Source organism: Onychomys torridus, chromosome 7 (assembly GCF_903995425.1).
Source record: "Onychomys torridus chromosome 7, mOncTor1.1, whole genome shotgun sequence".
In the NCBI taxonomy this organism is placed as follows: Eukaryota; Metazoa; Chordata; class Mammalia; order Rodentia; family Cricetidae; genus Onychomys; species Onychomys torridus.
In genome coordinates, this window is record NC_050449.1 from 115,237,184 (window position 1) to 115,251,487 (window position 14,304).

Consider the following 14,304-nt stretch of genomic DNA (forward strand, 5'->3'; position numbering starts at 1 on the left):
CATTTTTGACGTCACTGATTCTCTTCTGCTTTTTTGTTACCTGTTTATCTCAGATTTATGTTTTTTCCCTTTCTTCTACTTACTTTGGAATTAGTGTGCTGTTTTACAGGTTTTTTTTTTTTAATTTTTATTTTTTTGGACCTGAGGATCCAACCCAGGGCATTGCGCTTGCTAGACAAGCGCTCTACCACTGAGCTAAATCCCCAACCCCTAAAGTTTATTTTTATTTAATTTTATTCTACATGTATGTAATGTGTAATATGTCCATATCAGGTACCTGTGGAGGCTTAAAAAAGGCATTGGATCCCCAAATGACAGTGAATGAAGTACAGATGAATGTAAAAAAGGAGAGAGACACTCAGGACAGAGTTACAGCCCTGGAGTTATAGCTGGCTATGAGCTGCCACATGGGTACTGGGAACTGAACCCAGGTCCTCTCCAAGAGCAACAAATGCTCCTAACTCTCCATCTCTCCAGTCCCTTTATAGTTTCTTTTATTTTAAAATTTTATTTATTTATTTTGGTTTTTTTTTTTTCAAGACAGGATTTCTCTGTATAGCCCTAGCTGTTCTGGAACTCACACTGGAGACCAGGCTGGCTGCAAACTCAGAGATCTGCCTGCCTCAGCCTCCTAAGTGCTGTAATTTAAGATGTGTGCCACCAGTGCTGAGGCTGTTGACTGGAAACATCATCTAATGATTAAGACATCAGTACTGTTAATTCACCATAAGTCTGCCTCAGCAGCATCCCACTTAGAAACTAGTAATTGTGGATTCACTGGCCGCGCTAAGAAAATACATAGAATGTACCTTTACCTAGCTTCTCTTAGTGGTCATACTGCAGAACTGTAGTATAGTATGGCAACTTTGGGGCCATTGGGATCTTATTCAGGAAGCCCTTTCCTTTGTCCATTGGCAATACTACATTGAGCTACAGAACATCTATCTTACCAAAACTACCCTTCACAAGTCATACCTACTTCTTTCCTGTTACCAGCCCTTCCTAACCCTTAACAAACACTGTTTCCATTTCTACAATTTTGCCATTTCAAGAATGTTACTATCTCTGTGAGTTTGAGGCCAATTTCTTTGAGTTCAAAGCCAGCCTGGTCTAGGATAGGCAGGGATATACAGTTGGTGAACTACTCATTTGGGTGGCTTCCAGCTTGAGACATTACAAATAAAGCTGCTGGCTACAGGGGTTTTATGTGCAGCTAAGCTTTCATTTCTTAGATAAGTGGGTGTCCTTCGCTGAAGTGTGTAGTAGCTGCCACCTTATGCCCCTGCAGTAGGAGGAAGTTGAAATCTATGTTTAGGACTTTTAGTGCTAGCTGGGCTGTTAGGAGTTTACCTCTCATAGTTATGTATATATTATGGTTTGAATAAGACTGGCCCATAAGCTCATATATTTGGATGCTTAATTCCCTGTTAATAAACTGTTGGGAAAGATTAGGAGGTATGGCCTTGTTGGAATAGGTGTAGACTTGTGTTGGAGGAGGTGTGTTTCTGGGAGTGGGTTTTGAAATTTCAAAAGCCCATACCAGGCCAAGTCTGTCTATTTGTCCTTCCCTCTCTCCTTCCCTCCCTTCCTCCCTCTGTCCCCCTGCCTGCCTGCCTGCGGATCAGGATATAAGCTCTCATCCCCATGCTCCCCACATGATGATAATGAATTAATCCTCTGAAATTGTAAGCAAATCCTCAATTAAATGTTTTCTTTTGTAAGAGTTGCTTTGGTCATGATGTCTCTTCACATCAGTAGAACGGTGACTAAGAAAGTGGTACCAAGACTGGGGTATTGCTGTGACAGGCCTAACCATGCAGCTTTTTTGGAGGACTATGGAAGACTTGTGGACTTTGAACTAGGAATGCAGTTGAACATATTAAGTAGAACTTACTGAGGCATCCTAGTAGGATCATGAATGACAGTGGTGCTGAGGGTGATGTGAACTGTGGTGGCCCAGCTCAAGAGGTTTCAGAAAGGAAGAATATTAGTAAGTGACCTAGAGATCATTTTTGTGATATTTTGGCAAAGAATGTGGCTGCTTTCTGCCCTTGTCCTAAAAACTTGCTGGAGGCTAAATTGAAGAGTTTTAGATTAATGGCATTGGCAGAGGAGATTCAAGACAGCCTAATAATGACTGTCATGTGTCTGTTATTGATCACTGTTATGCAGATCTACAATGAAAAAGAGCAAACAGGGTAAAAAGATATACAAAAGCATAGTTTGAGGAGAAAAGAGCACCAAGAAATGTAATGTTGGAAGCAAGTCCAGTGCTCAAGTAGATTAAAAAGTTTAAAGAAAGGTCTGATTAAAAATGGAATAAAGGGAGTGGTGACCGACCGTGACCTTAGAACAAGACTCCACCCAGGTAAGCTTCCCTTTGTGAAAAGGAGTTAAAGGAAAGCTGAGCAGAAAAAGGAACTGTCAACAGCAGAAAGGTTATGCAGGATGGTTTGAGAACAGACCAGATTAGAGCTAGTACGTTTGTAGGTCTGGTTGTCACCTCTTGCATTATCCCCTTTGCAGGGTTCTCACCTTTACTTTTCAGTTTCTGACTTTTCCCTAAACTCTGGCTTCTCTTGTTTGTGTCAGTAGGACAAATTTTTTTCCTCTCAAAGTAGTTCCAGCTAGGGCATGTGTAGTGCTGTCCATGCTCTAGAATTTCCAGGCATAAGTTTTAAAATACTCAGTGCAGAGTTTACAGTTTCTGCAGAAAGGTTAGCCTAAAAGGGAGATTGCTACTTCTTACAGTGGGCCTATCACAGATCTTTGAATGTTACAAACAATAGAGGGCCGTCTTTTATCTTACTTTCCTATTGCTGACTGTCCTAGACACTGTTTTGCTATGAAGAGATACCATGACCAAGACAACTGTTGGCATAGCCATACCACCTTTGGTTTTCATCTTAACCTGTTACCTACTTTAGGCACTTTTAATATTTGTACAATTTGGGGATGTTGGGTTGATGGAAAATTCCTTATGAATCATTTATGCCTTCTCCCAGGAATGCTGCTTCTAAGCTTATCCAGGAAAGTCCTGAACATACTATTCCCCCCACACACACACTTTTAGGGAGATATCCTTATCTACTTGAAGGTCTTTCTTACACCTTGGAGGTTGTGACACATAAAGAAGAAGCCAGAGGTCTCTTCATGAGGCTTTGAGACATTCTTGAAACATCTGTCCCTCTACTTACACAGAACAAGATATTCAAATCAAAGTAAAATTAAAAAGGTCAACATGATTTGTTGGGCTAGAGGAATTGTCCACAATTCAGATTACAAGCCTCTTCCCATTATACACTCAGACAATTATGTAGCATACAACTCTGCCCTACATAGAGACATACTGGTGAGCAAAGTATGGAGTGGAAAGATGGTAAAAGTATGAGGTGTCAGGACCTCCCTCTCTCAGAAAAGTTAGCTCATGTAGAGCCACTACAATGTCGTATGACCAAGGAACAACAGAATGCCAGGATTAGACATATAGACCAATTCTATAAAGATATAAATTCTAACATTGATTGTATTATGCCAGAATTTGAATAATAACTGCAGCAGCTTTGGCCTGAGGATTTTTCCTGGGTACTCTGACCACTAAGAGTTAATAATACATTGCTTGGGACATGGCAAAATGTCCAGGGTGGTTCAAGATTTTGTTTTGGTCAAGTGTCCTTGAAGCAACCAAAGCAACCAGCCTGAGCACAGGCTGTCATAGATTCTCAAAAATTGGGTTATGGGGTTTATGAGTAAGAATGATAACTCTGTTTATTAATGATGTCAAAACTTGAGGGAAAATGATTGGAAATGATAACTTTGTTCTGTCATAGTTTATTAATGATGACTAAAAGATGAGCAAAAGGAAGTAAAACACATGTCCAAAAACAAAAATGATATGATATATGTTTTGGAACATCATGAATGTATCCCTGATAACTAAATTCTGTATAAATAAAGAAACACTCAGGGCTGGGGATTTAGCTCAGTGGTAGAGTACTTGCCTAGCAAGTGCAAGGCCTGGGTTTGGTCCTCAGCTCTGGAAAAAATAGATAGATAGATAGATAAATGAATAAATAAATAAATAAATAAAAATAAACACTCTGGCTGCTAGTCAGTCAGGCTGCAAGATTCTCCCGACCACCATGGCCTGGCTCACTTCTTTTCCCACAGACTCCTTACACCCTCTGCAGGACCCATCCACCACCGGAAATGGCTCCTGGCAAACTGTCATAAAAGAAAGCATTTAACTGGGGACTTGCTTATATTTTCAGAGGATTAGTCCATTATCATCATGGTAGGAAGCATGCAGGCAGGCAGAGAGCAGAGAGAGAGAGACTGGGCCTGGCATGGCCTTTGAAACCTCAAAACCCACTCCCAAAAATACCCCTCCTCCAACAAGGCCACCCCTCCTCTTCCTCCTCTTCCTCCTCTTCCTCCTCTTCCTGTTCCAACAGTGCCACTCCCTGGGGACGAGCGTTCAAACGTGTAAGCTGAGGGGTCACTCTCATTCAGACTGCCACACTGGTGTGCAGTGGAGATGGTTCCCTTTCAGTGTACCTAGAGATATCACGTTCCTACATAACTATATGGCTGTGTTTGAACAAGTACTATTATTGATGGATATTTAGTTTGTTTCTATTTTGCTATTTAAATATTGCTACATTATAAATCCTTAAGCATAAAGTATTTTGCGTATGTCCAAGCATTTTTTTTCAATTTCCAGAGTTAGAATTGTCAGATTGTCAATGTACAGGTCACTATGATTTGTACTTCCAGCAATATTGCTGAGAGTGCTGTTTTCTCCCTAGTTCATCAACTAATTAAGTTTTTAAACTTGTCCATCTGCTTATTTTTACAAATGATTTTGTTTTAGTTTTAACTTACATTTCTTTTAAGTCTAGTTTTCAACATTTTAAAAAGTCATTGCCATTTTTCTGTGAGCTTCTGTTTGTTCTTGGCCTTTTTTCTGAAATTTCAGGTGTGTGTGTGTGTGTATATGTGTCTGTGTCATATAGACAAAGTACTTATCTTTTCCTATACCTTGAAGTGTTTTCTCTGTTTTCCTCTGGTAGTTTTAGAGTTCCTGGTCTTACAGCTGCTTTCAGAATTTATATATATAAATCTTAATAAATCTTAAAGGAACCTGAAAGGCATTTTGACTTACAATGAGTTGGCATCATGCTTATTATCTATAAATTTAACTAGCTGGTTCTACCATTGATCAAATCATTTTCTCAGAAATTTCAAATGCTGTCTTTTACATATTGTTAAAAAAAATTTTAGCTGGGTGGCAGTAGTGTACACCCTTAATCCCAGCACTTGGGAGGCAGAGGCAGGCAGATTTCTGGGTTCGAGCACAGCCTGGTCTATGGAGTGAGTTTCAGGACAGCCAGGGCTATACAGAGAAACCCTATTTGAAAAAAAACAAACAACAAAAATTTTCATGTGTGTATGGTATTACTGTTTTGCTGGCATATATCTGTGAACCATGTACATTCCTGGTAACTGTGGAAAGTGGAAATGGGTGTTAAATTTGCTGGAACTGGAGTTATATATAGATGCTTGTGAGCTGCTATGTGGATTCTGGGAATCAAATCCAGGTCCTTTAGAAGAACAGCCAGTGCATTTAACTGCAGTCCTATCATTAACATCTTAAATTTTATATGTGGAATTAAACTCTTTTTTCCCCTAGTACTTAGTGCACACTTCCTTAGCATCCCATCAGTCACTAGGAAAACAGAGGCAGTGAGGAAAGCTTGCTCTAAAACACACTAAGATGTGTTATCAACCTAAAGCATTTTTTCTCCCCTTTCCTACATTCTAAGATGCTTCAAACTTATGCTGGAAATAGTTTTCGGTGTGTAAAAGCACTCTGGAGAATTAGCACTTTATCTTCAACATTTTCATCTGGGAACATGACACATCTTTCCACTTGCTGCTTTGATTTATTTTGTGGTACTGAACAGAGGGTCTCAGGTTCGCTGCATAGGAGGTCTGACACTTAGCCACACCCTAGTGGTTTCTACTTGTTAATGTATTACATTTGTCTGGAGTGAGTTTGTTTGTTTGTTTGTTTGTGAGTGACAGGGTCTCATCTAGCCTGATCTGACCTTAGACTCAGTAGGTAGCTAGAATAGCCTTGCACAACTCCTGATCCTCTTGCCTCCACTGGGGGAATATAGTTGGTGCCAGCATGACCAGCAGCCAGAGAAAGTTTTAAGTCATTGTTGAGCATTTTAAATTATATAAAGTAAAACTGTCTTCAGGCCATCTAATAGTTAAATGATATCCCACACCGTTCTAATAACCATGGCAGGCCTCATGGTTTAAATGTATCACAGAAATACTCACGACTACTTCTTTAACTATAATCTCTTCACAGTGCAACAGTTCAGACAAGGCAAGTGTTAAAGAAGAGCAAGAGAATACTCAGGAAGTTTGCAAAAGGTCTGTAATGCAATTATAAATCTGTTGATGTCATTGGCTAGTATCCCATAAGCTATGCACATGGATATAGTTTAATTAGTGCACCAGTTGTTCCCAGATGTAAAGGTAATTTAAGTTACTTTAAAGCTGGTAGTAAAATGGGGTTATTCTTATTCTTCTTTGTATGGGTGTGTGTGTTTACATGTTTGCATATGTGTAGCTGCACATGTGTGTGAGTTTGCATGCGTGTGTGTGCATGTGTGGACCAGAAGTTGATGTTGGATATCTTCCTCAATACTTTTATACCTTATATAGAGAGGTGGGGTCTCTCCCTTGAACTCAAGGATCTCTGATAAGATTTGTCTGGCTAGCTAGCTTGCTCTGGTGATTCCCTGTCCCCACCTCCCAGCCTGTTTTTACACTTTTACCCAGCATTTATGTACTCCAGTTCCCATGCTTGCACAGAAAGTTCTTCACCTTCTGAGCAATCCCCCAGCCCCTGGCAGCAAGTTTTTGAGCCATTAGAAACAGTGATAGGTGTTGGAGAAGTGGCTCTGGTGTGGCTGCTGTTATAAAAGAATCCAAGATCAGTTTCTAACACCCACATTGGATGGCTGTCTTAGTTAAGGTTTTCAATGTTGTGAAGAGTCATCATGACCATAACAACTCTTATAAAGGAAACATTTAATTGGGATGGATCACTTACAGTTTCAGAGGTTCAGTCCATCATTATCATCATGACATCATCATTATCATGACAAAGTGCATGGTGTCATGCAGGCAGACATGGTGCTGGAGCTGAGAGCGCTACATCTTGCAGGCAACAGGAAGTCAACTGACAGTCACACTGAGGGAAGCTTGAGCAAAAGAGACCTCAAAGCCTGACCCCACAATGACACACTTCCTCCAACAAGACTGCACCTCCTAATAGTGCCACTCCCCTTTGGGGGCCATTTTCTTTCAAACCACCATAGTGGCTTACAACGATCTGTGTAACTTCAGCTCTAAGGGATAATGATGCCCTCTCCTGCCTTTTGAGGACACCTGCACGCACACGCACGATTAAAAATGAAATATTTAAAAAATAGTGATAAATTCAACAGATAAAGCTGTATGACTCCATAAAAAATAAACTACATCTTCAACAAGTATTGCATGTGGATGCAATGACTTGTACTAAGAGAATGCGTTTGCCATCACGTGCAAACTGCCCCATTGGTGCATCATCTAAACCATCTTCCACATGCATTTAGCTGTTGTGACAAGGCACACCCAAGTCAGAAGGTAAATGTGTTCTAGTGTGGTGGTATTGTGTTCCCCACAATATTGTGCACCCTAATAAATTTATCTGGGGTCAGAAAACAGACAGCCGCTAGAACAAAGCCAAAAATGGTGGCTAGAAAAATGGGTCAGAGCAAGCCATAGCAGAAGTTGGGTGGTGGTGGTGCACGCCTTTAATCCCAGCACTTGGGAGGCAGAGCTAGCCGATCTCTGAGTTCAAGGCCACTTTAGAAACAGCTAGGCATGGTGACACATGCCTTTAATCCCAGAAATCCAGCCGTTAATCCCAGGGAGTGACGGCAGAAAGTAAAAAGATATATAAGGTGTGAAGACCAGAAACTAGAAGCATTTGGCTGGTTAAGCTTTAAGGCTTTGGGGCAGCACAGTTCAGCTGAGACCCATTTGGATGAGGATTCAGAAGCTTGCAGTCTGAGGAAACAAGACCAGCTGATGAACTGGCGAGGTGAGGTAGCTGTGGCTTGTTCTGCTTCTCTGATCTTCCAGCGTTCACCCCAATAACTGGCCTCGGGTTTGATTTTATTAGTAAGATCTATTAAGATTCCTGTTACATTCTAGTCCATTTATGTTCAGGCTAAGATGTTCATGTATGGATCCTTAGAATAGCAATAGCACATGAGAACTTGTCAGAAATGCAGTTGTAGGGTCCTACCCAGGCTAACTGAACCAGGAACTCTGGGGCTAGGACTCATCATCAGTCTGTGTTCAATAAGAATTCACCCTGATGGAAGCTCAAGGTTGAGAACTACTGTTAAGAGCAGAGCAGGGGAGTTAGATCACATGGAAGCCCAGCATGCTTCATGGCTGTCTTAGTTAAGGTTTCTATTGTTGTAATGAGACACTATGACCATGGCAGTTTGGGGGAGGGGAACCAGGGGTTTCAAGACAGGGTTTCACTGTGTAGGCCTGGCTGTCCTGGAAATCACACTGTAAGCCAGGCTGGTCTTGAACTCATAGAGGTCCACCTACCTCTGCCCCCAAGTGCTAGGATTAAAGGCATGCACCACCACTGCCCAGCAGACCACACCACTTCTTATAAAGGAAAACATTTAATTGGGGCTGGCCTACAGGTTCAAAGGTTTAGTTCATTATCATCATGGCAGGAAGCATGGCAGTGCACAGTCAGATATGGTGCTGGAGAAGGAGCCGAGGGCTCTACATCTGGATTGCCAGGTAACAGGAAAAGCACATAAGCCACTGGGCCTGGCTTGAGATTCTGAAACCTCAAAGCCCACCCTAGTGACACACTTGCTCCAATAAGGCCACACCTCCCAATAGTGCCACTCCCTGCAAGCCTATGGGGGCCATTTTCAATCAAACCACCACAGTGGCCATTGCAGACCTTCAACAGAACAGACACTGAACGCTGAGTTTTCTTTACTGTGAGGTAGTGTTACTGCAGTCAGAAAGACTGTACTTCAACAGCCATCATCCATCTTTCTGCTGCTGCTTTTGTTCATTTTATTAGGGAAGAATGTTGAATATCAGTGATATCCCAAATCAAGGAGAAAAAGTGATTATCTTTCTTTAATTTTTAAATTCTCCTTATGCTACTAAATTTCAGCTGTTAGAAATTCATTAATTCTCTGCTTCTTACTGGTTCCTCTCTTCTGCCACACCACCACCGCCCCCCAAGTAAATCCAGTGAAAAAGGTTATAATTGTTTTCAAGGTTAAAAGATGATAGTATCTAAATATTGGTTCTTTTCTCTGTAAAAATCAATTAATTTGTGCCTTTTAGACATCCTTGAGTTATTTTTCTATATAAGTAGCTTCCATACTAATATTTTAATCAAATTTGTTATGAAGTTATACTAAAGTGCAGTTAAAGTTGTTTATATCATCAACCTGGTAATATTTGTATGGTTCTGCCCAGGGAATACTCTCAAACATGTATAGATGTATTATATAAATCATATATAAATACTTATCCAGAAGATTTTTATCCACAGAAGCTAGTTCTCAGACCCTGCAGATGTCTGTAAATTCATATAGTACAGACCCTATGGCTTTTTCCTACACATACATTCCATAACTTGGGTGCAGTAAGAGATCAACAGTAAAGAACTATGCTGTATGAATTCTGATACTGGCTTGTTCTGTTACATCTCGTAATGATGCAAGAAGACAAACTGCCTACATGAGGAGATAATGTAAAACAAAAGTGGCCAGAGTAATATAGGGTTAGGCTGTTACTGAAGGGTTCCTGTTCCTTGAATATAAGCAGTATAATACAATGACAGTTAATTGTACTAACATGGGTAAATGACTGACCAGTTCTTGGCTATATTGGCAGGAGAATAGTTCACTTCCCATGCAGTATGAAGCAGGATTATCCAGATACCGTCCTAATCTATAGAACAGGATGCAGTTTAAAAGTTAAAAATTGTTCTTGGAGTTTTCCATTAGTATTTTAGCATTATGGTTTATCCTGGGTGACTGAACCGTGAAGTGTGAGACTGGATGAGTGAATTGTCCTGTGATGCACTGGCTTCATTCTGTGGTCAGGAGAGTAAGTAGATACCTTTTCTTGTTTAGAATACATACTTTATGTTCCTTGAACCTTTCATTAGGTATGATAAAAATATTTCCAGTTAAGCCCAGTGGTATATTCCTGTAGTTCCCATGCTCAGGAAGCTGAGATAGGAAGGTGACTTGACCTGGGAGTTCAAGGCTAGCATAGTTCAAGAACAGGATAGTGACGTGCCATCTCAAAAAAGTTTGGTTTTTTGTTGTTATTGTTGTGGTGGTGGTGGTGGCAGTGGTGGTGGCGGTGGTTGTGGTTTTGGGGTTTGCTATAGTGGTTTTTGTGTGCATTTTGGGGGTTGGCTTTTTGTTTTTTGCTTTTGAGATAAGATCTTGCTTATAGTCCACACTGCCCTCAAAATCATGATCTTCCTGCTTCCTCCCTCCTACATCGGGATTGCTGTGGTCATAACCACATCACCCTTTATTCATTGCATTTGTTGCTGTGACAAAATGTCTGTCAGAAGCAACATAAGGGAAAAAGGATTTGGTTTGGCTCATGGTATGAGAGGATGTTTCATGGTAGAGAAAACATGGCACAGTTCTTGGCAAATAGATGATAGCAGGGATTCGTCACATCCCAGTGGATCCAGAAGCAGAAACTCAGGCTTGTAGCCTTCAAAACCTGCCCCATAGCCACTCATTTCTCTCCTACTAGCCCCTACCTCCTAGAGGTTTCATAGATTCATCAGCTGGGAACCAAGTGTTCAGACAAATGAGCCCATGGAGAACATTTCACATTCAATCCATAATACACTATTCCTGTCCCTACCTCAACCATTTCATAGTTATTGTTCTTATATTAAGAAGACAGGACCTTGGGCTGGCAAGATGGGTCAGCAGGTAAAAGCACTTGCTATACAAGCCTGATGACCGAAGTTTAGTGTCCAAAATCCACATAAAGGTGGAAGAAGAGACCAAGCTTCACAGAGTTATCCTCTGACTGCCACACACTCGCTATGGCATATGCACCCCTCCCAAAAACACCATCAACCTTTTTTTTTTTTTTTGCCAGCACTGAGGACCGAACCCAGAGCCTTGTACTTGCTAGGCAAGCGCTCTACCACTGAGCTAAATCCCCAACCCAAGTAAAATAAAATTTAAGGAAGACAGGAGCACCCCATTAGAAATATTGCAAAATCACAATTTATAGTGTATAGAATGGTACATGGCACATGCATAGCAGTTATAACATAGGTTATAGTTCTGCTTACTTGATTCTCATTGCTAGAATATTTTTTCAATGCGCTGATTTTCTGTTCATACAGCAAAGACTCTAAAGATGCAGAGGCTGTGATTAATGAATGTCAGTTAGCAACACTGGACCCCAAACCTCTCTGCTCATCAGTGCTTCCTTTGAATCTAAGCAGTCATCAAGAAGATGCAGTACCAATTCCCTGGATGAATGGTAATACTTGTTTTCTTATTCTTGTCAGTTTGAAGTAATATAAGAATTTCACAGAAGTCATTGCTACTAAAATAAAAATACCTGAGTTTATGTGACAGTGATATTGTGTAAAAAACCTAAAATATTCATATTTTATTTAATTATACTTGTATATGTGTTATATATGGATTTGTGTTATCTTTCATAATTCATAATTCTCTAAACAAATTAGCTCTGTTGAAGAATGAGTTTAGAAACTCAAGTTACTTTGTATAGCACACATCTCACCCTTCTGAGCTTTCCCAGTACTCCCTTCATCCTACCTGGTATTGTAGGCCATTGCAGCAAGCACACAGCAGTTGTGGGTTTTATTTCAAAGCCTCCTAACTTTCATAATGTAAGTTGCTGTAAATCATAGGCAGCATACTTTCAGCCTGTTCCAGATTATATCCAGATGCTACAGAGGTAAAATATGAACAATTGAAATAAAAATATTTGTGCTGAGGAGGTGGCTTATTGGGTAAATGCTTGCCTCACAAACATAAGGACCTGATAGCCAGATATGGTGGCATGTGCCTTTAATTCCAGCACTTGGGAGGCAGCGGTAAATGGATCTCTATGATCTTGGTCTAGCCTGATCCAGCTTGGTCTACAAAGCAAGTTCCAAAATAGCCAGAACTATATAATAGAGAGACCCTGTCTCAAAAACATGAAGTGGGGGATAGAGAGATGTCTCAGCAGTTAAGAATACTTGTTGCTTTTGCAGAAGACCTGGGTTCAATTCTCGGCATCCACATGGTAGTTCACAACCATCTGTATCTCCAGTTCCTGAGTACCTGAAGCCCTCTTCTGACTTTCTCAGACATCAGGCACACAAATGGCACACACACAGACTTTCAGTCAAAACATTCATATACATAAAATTAAATTAAAAGAAAAAACAAAAACATGAATTAGAAGCTGGGCATGCTAGTTCCATCACTCCAGAGGAAGAGGCAGGGGGATCTCTGTGAGTTTGAGGTCAGCCTGGTCTACAGAGTGAGTTCCAGGACAGCAAGGGATACATGGTAAAGTGGTGGCTCAAAAATCAGCAACAAAGAAAAATGTGGTAGATGTGGTAGAGACTGATAAAGAAGATACCCGGTGTTAACTGACCACCTTGAACATGCTGAGGCAAGCATACACACACACACACACACACCATACTACATAAAAATTGCCTTTAGAAAACTGTGTTTTTAAATGTCCTAGTTCTTGTTTTAAAAGACACCATTAGGCCTACCGAGATGATTTCACATTTAAGATCACTTGCTATTCTTTCAGAGGACCTGAGTTCAGTTCTCAGCACCCATGACAAGCAGCTCACAATTGTCTGTAACTCCAGCTCCAGAGTATCCAACATCTCTGGCCTCTGCAGGCACTGCATTTATATGCAAATGCAGACACACACACACACATACACAGACATACACACAATGTACACAATTAAAAATAATGAAACTAAATTTTTAGAAGACACCATTAAAAAAGTGCAGTGTTGGAGCTGGAGAGATGGCTCAGAGATTAAGACTCTTCTTAATTAATGACTGTTCTTCCAGAGGTCCTGATTTCAATTCCCAGCAACCACATGGTGGCTCACAACCATCTGTAATGAGATCTGGTGTTCTCTTCTGGCCTGCAGTCATACATGCTGTATACATAATAAATCTTAAAAGAAAAAAAAATTGTAGACCAAGCTGGATCAGGCTAGACCAAGATCACATATCTGGCTATCAGGTCCTTATGTTTGTGAGCATAGGTACTGTAACAAAGTACCACAGACTAGGGGGCCCAAATAGAGATTTATTCCTGATGATTCTGGAGTCCGGAACCAAGATTCTAGCAGGTTGGGTTTCTGAGGATCTTGTTTATGTCTCAAAAGGCCACCCTCTTACTGAGTTCATGTATCTCTTTCTCTGAGTATATAAAGAGAGTGCATTCTTTGGTGTGTATGCTTATAGGGCCCCTGGCATCATTGAGGATTAGGGGTTCAGGCTATGAATCTGTCAAAGACCCAGCCAAGTTCCTAGTATAGATTTGTCAGTATTCTTCCTTAAGAAAGGTTTGGGTGAGGTGTTTTACTGGATTGGGGCTCAAGAATACTTATGTCTTAAGAAAATTATCTGCAGCTATAGTTAACTTTAAACTTTAAGTTCAGGTCTAGAAGTGGTTCAGGGAACACAAGACGTAAGTCATTCAGTATATATAGTACATACAGATGTAAGTCACAGTAATATACATGGCAATACAAGTCTAAATTGAGTATAAATGTGCCATAGCAGGGTGTGTGTGGTAGCTCAGCTAGCAAAGGCACTTCCCACCAAGCCTGACCACCTGAGTTTGATCCCTGAAACATGGTGGAATGAAAGAAGTGACTTCTCCAAGTTATACTCTTACCTCCAAACCTGCACATGTGCTGTATGCCCAAGTGTGTATGTGATCCATGCACACACACACACACACACACACACACACACACAAATGTAGGGAACAAAAAGATAAAAGAGGAAGTCAGAGAGATGACTCATGGTTAAAAACACTGGTTGTTCTCACAGAGGACGTGGGTGTGATTCCCAGTGCCCACACGTCAGTTCACAACTGTCTTTAACTCCATCCCCATGGGATCCA

General features: G+C 40.7%; 1 protein-coding gene across 1 annotated transcript in view; it reads left to right on the top strand.

Moving 5' to 3' along the window:
• Topaz1 (testis and ovary specific PAZ domain containing 1) overlaps positions 1–14,304 on the top strand; it is a 56,981-nt gene that overhangs the window by 12,757 nt on the left and 29,920 nt on the right. Inside the window, exons 5-6 of the mRNA XM_036193042.1 lie at positions 6,383–6,447; positions 11,519–11,658. Of these exons, the coding sequence (XP_036048935.1) occupies positions 6,383–6,447; positions 11,519–11,658 (205 nt within the window). The remainder of the gene's footprint in view (positions 1–6,382; positions 6,448–11,518; positions 11,659–14,304) is intronic.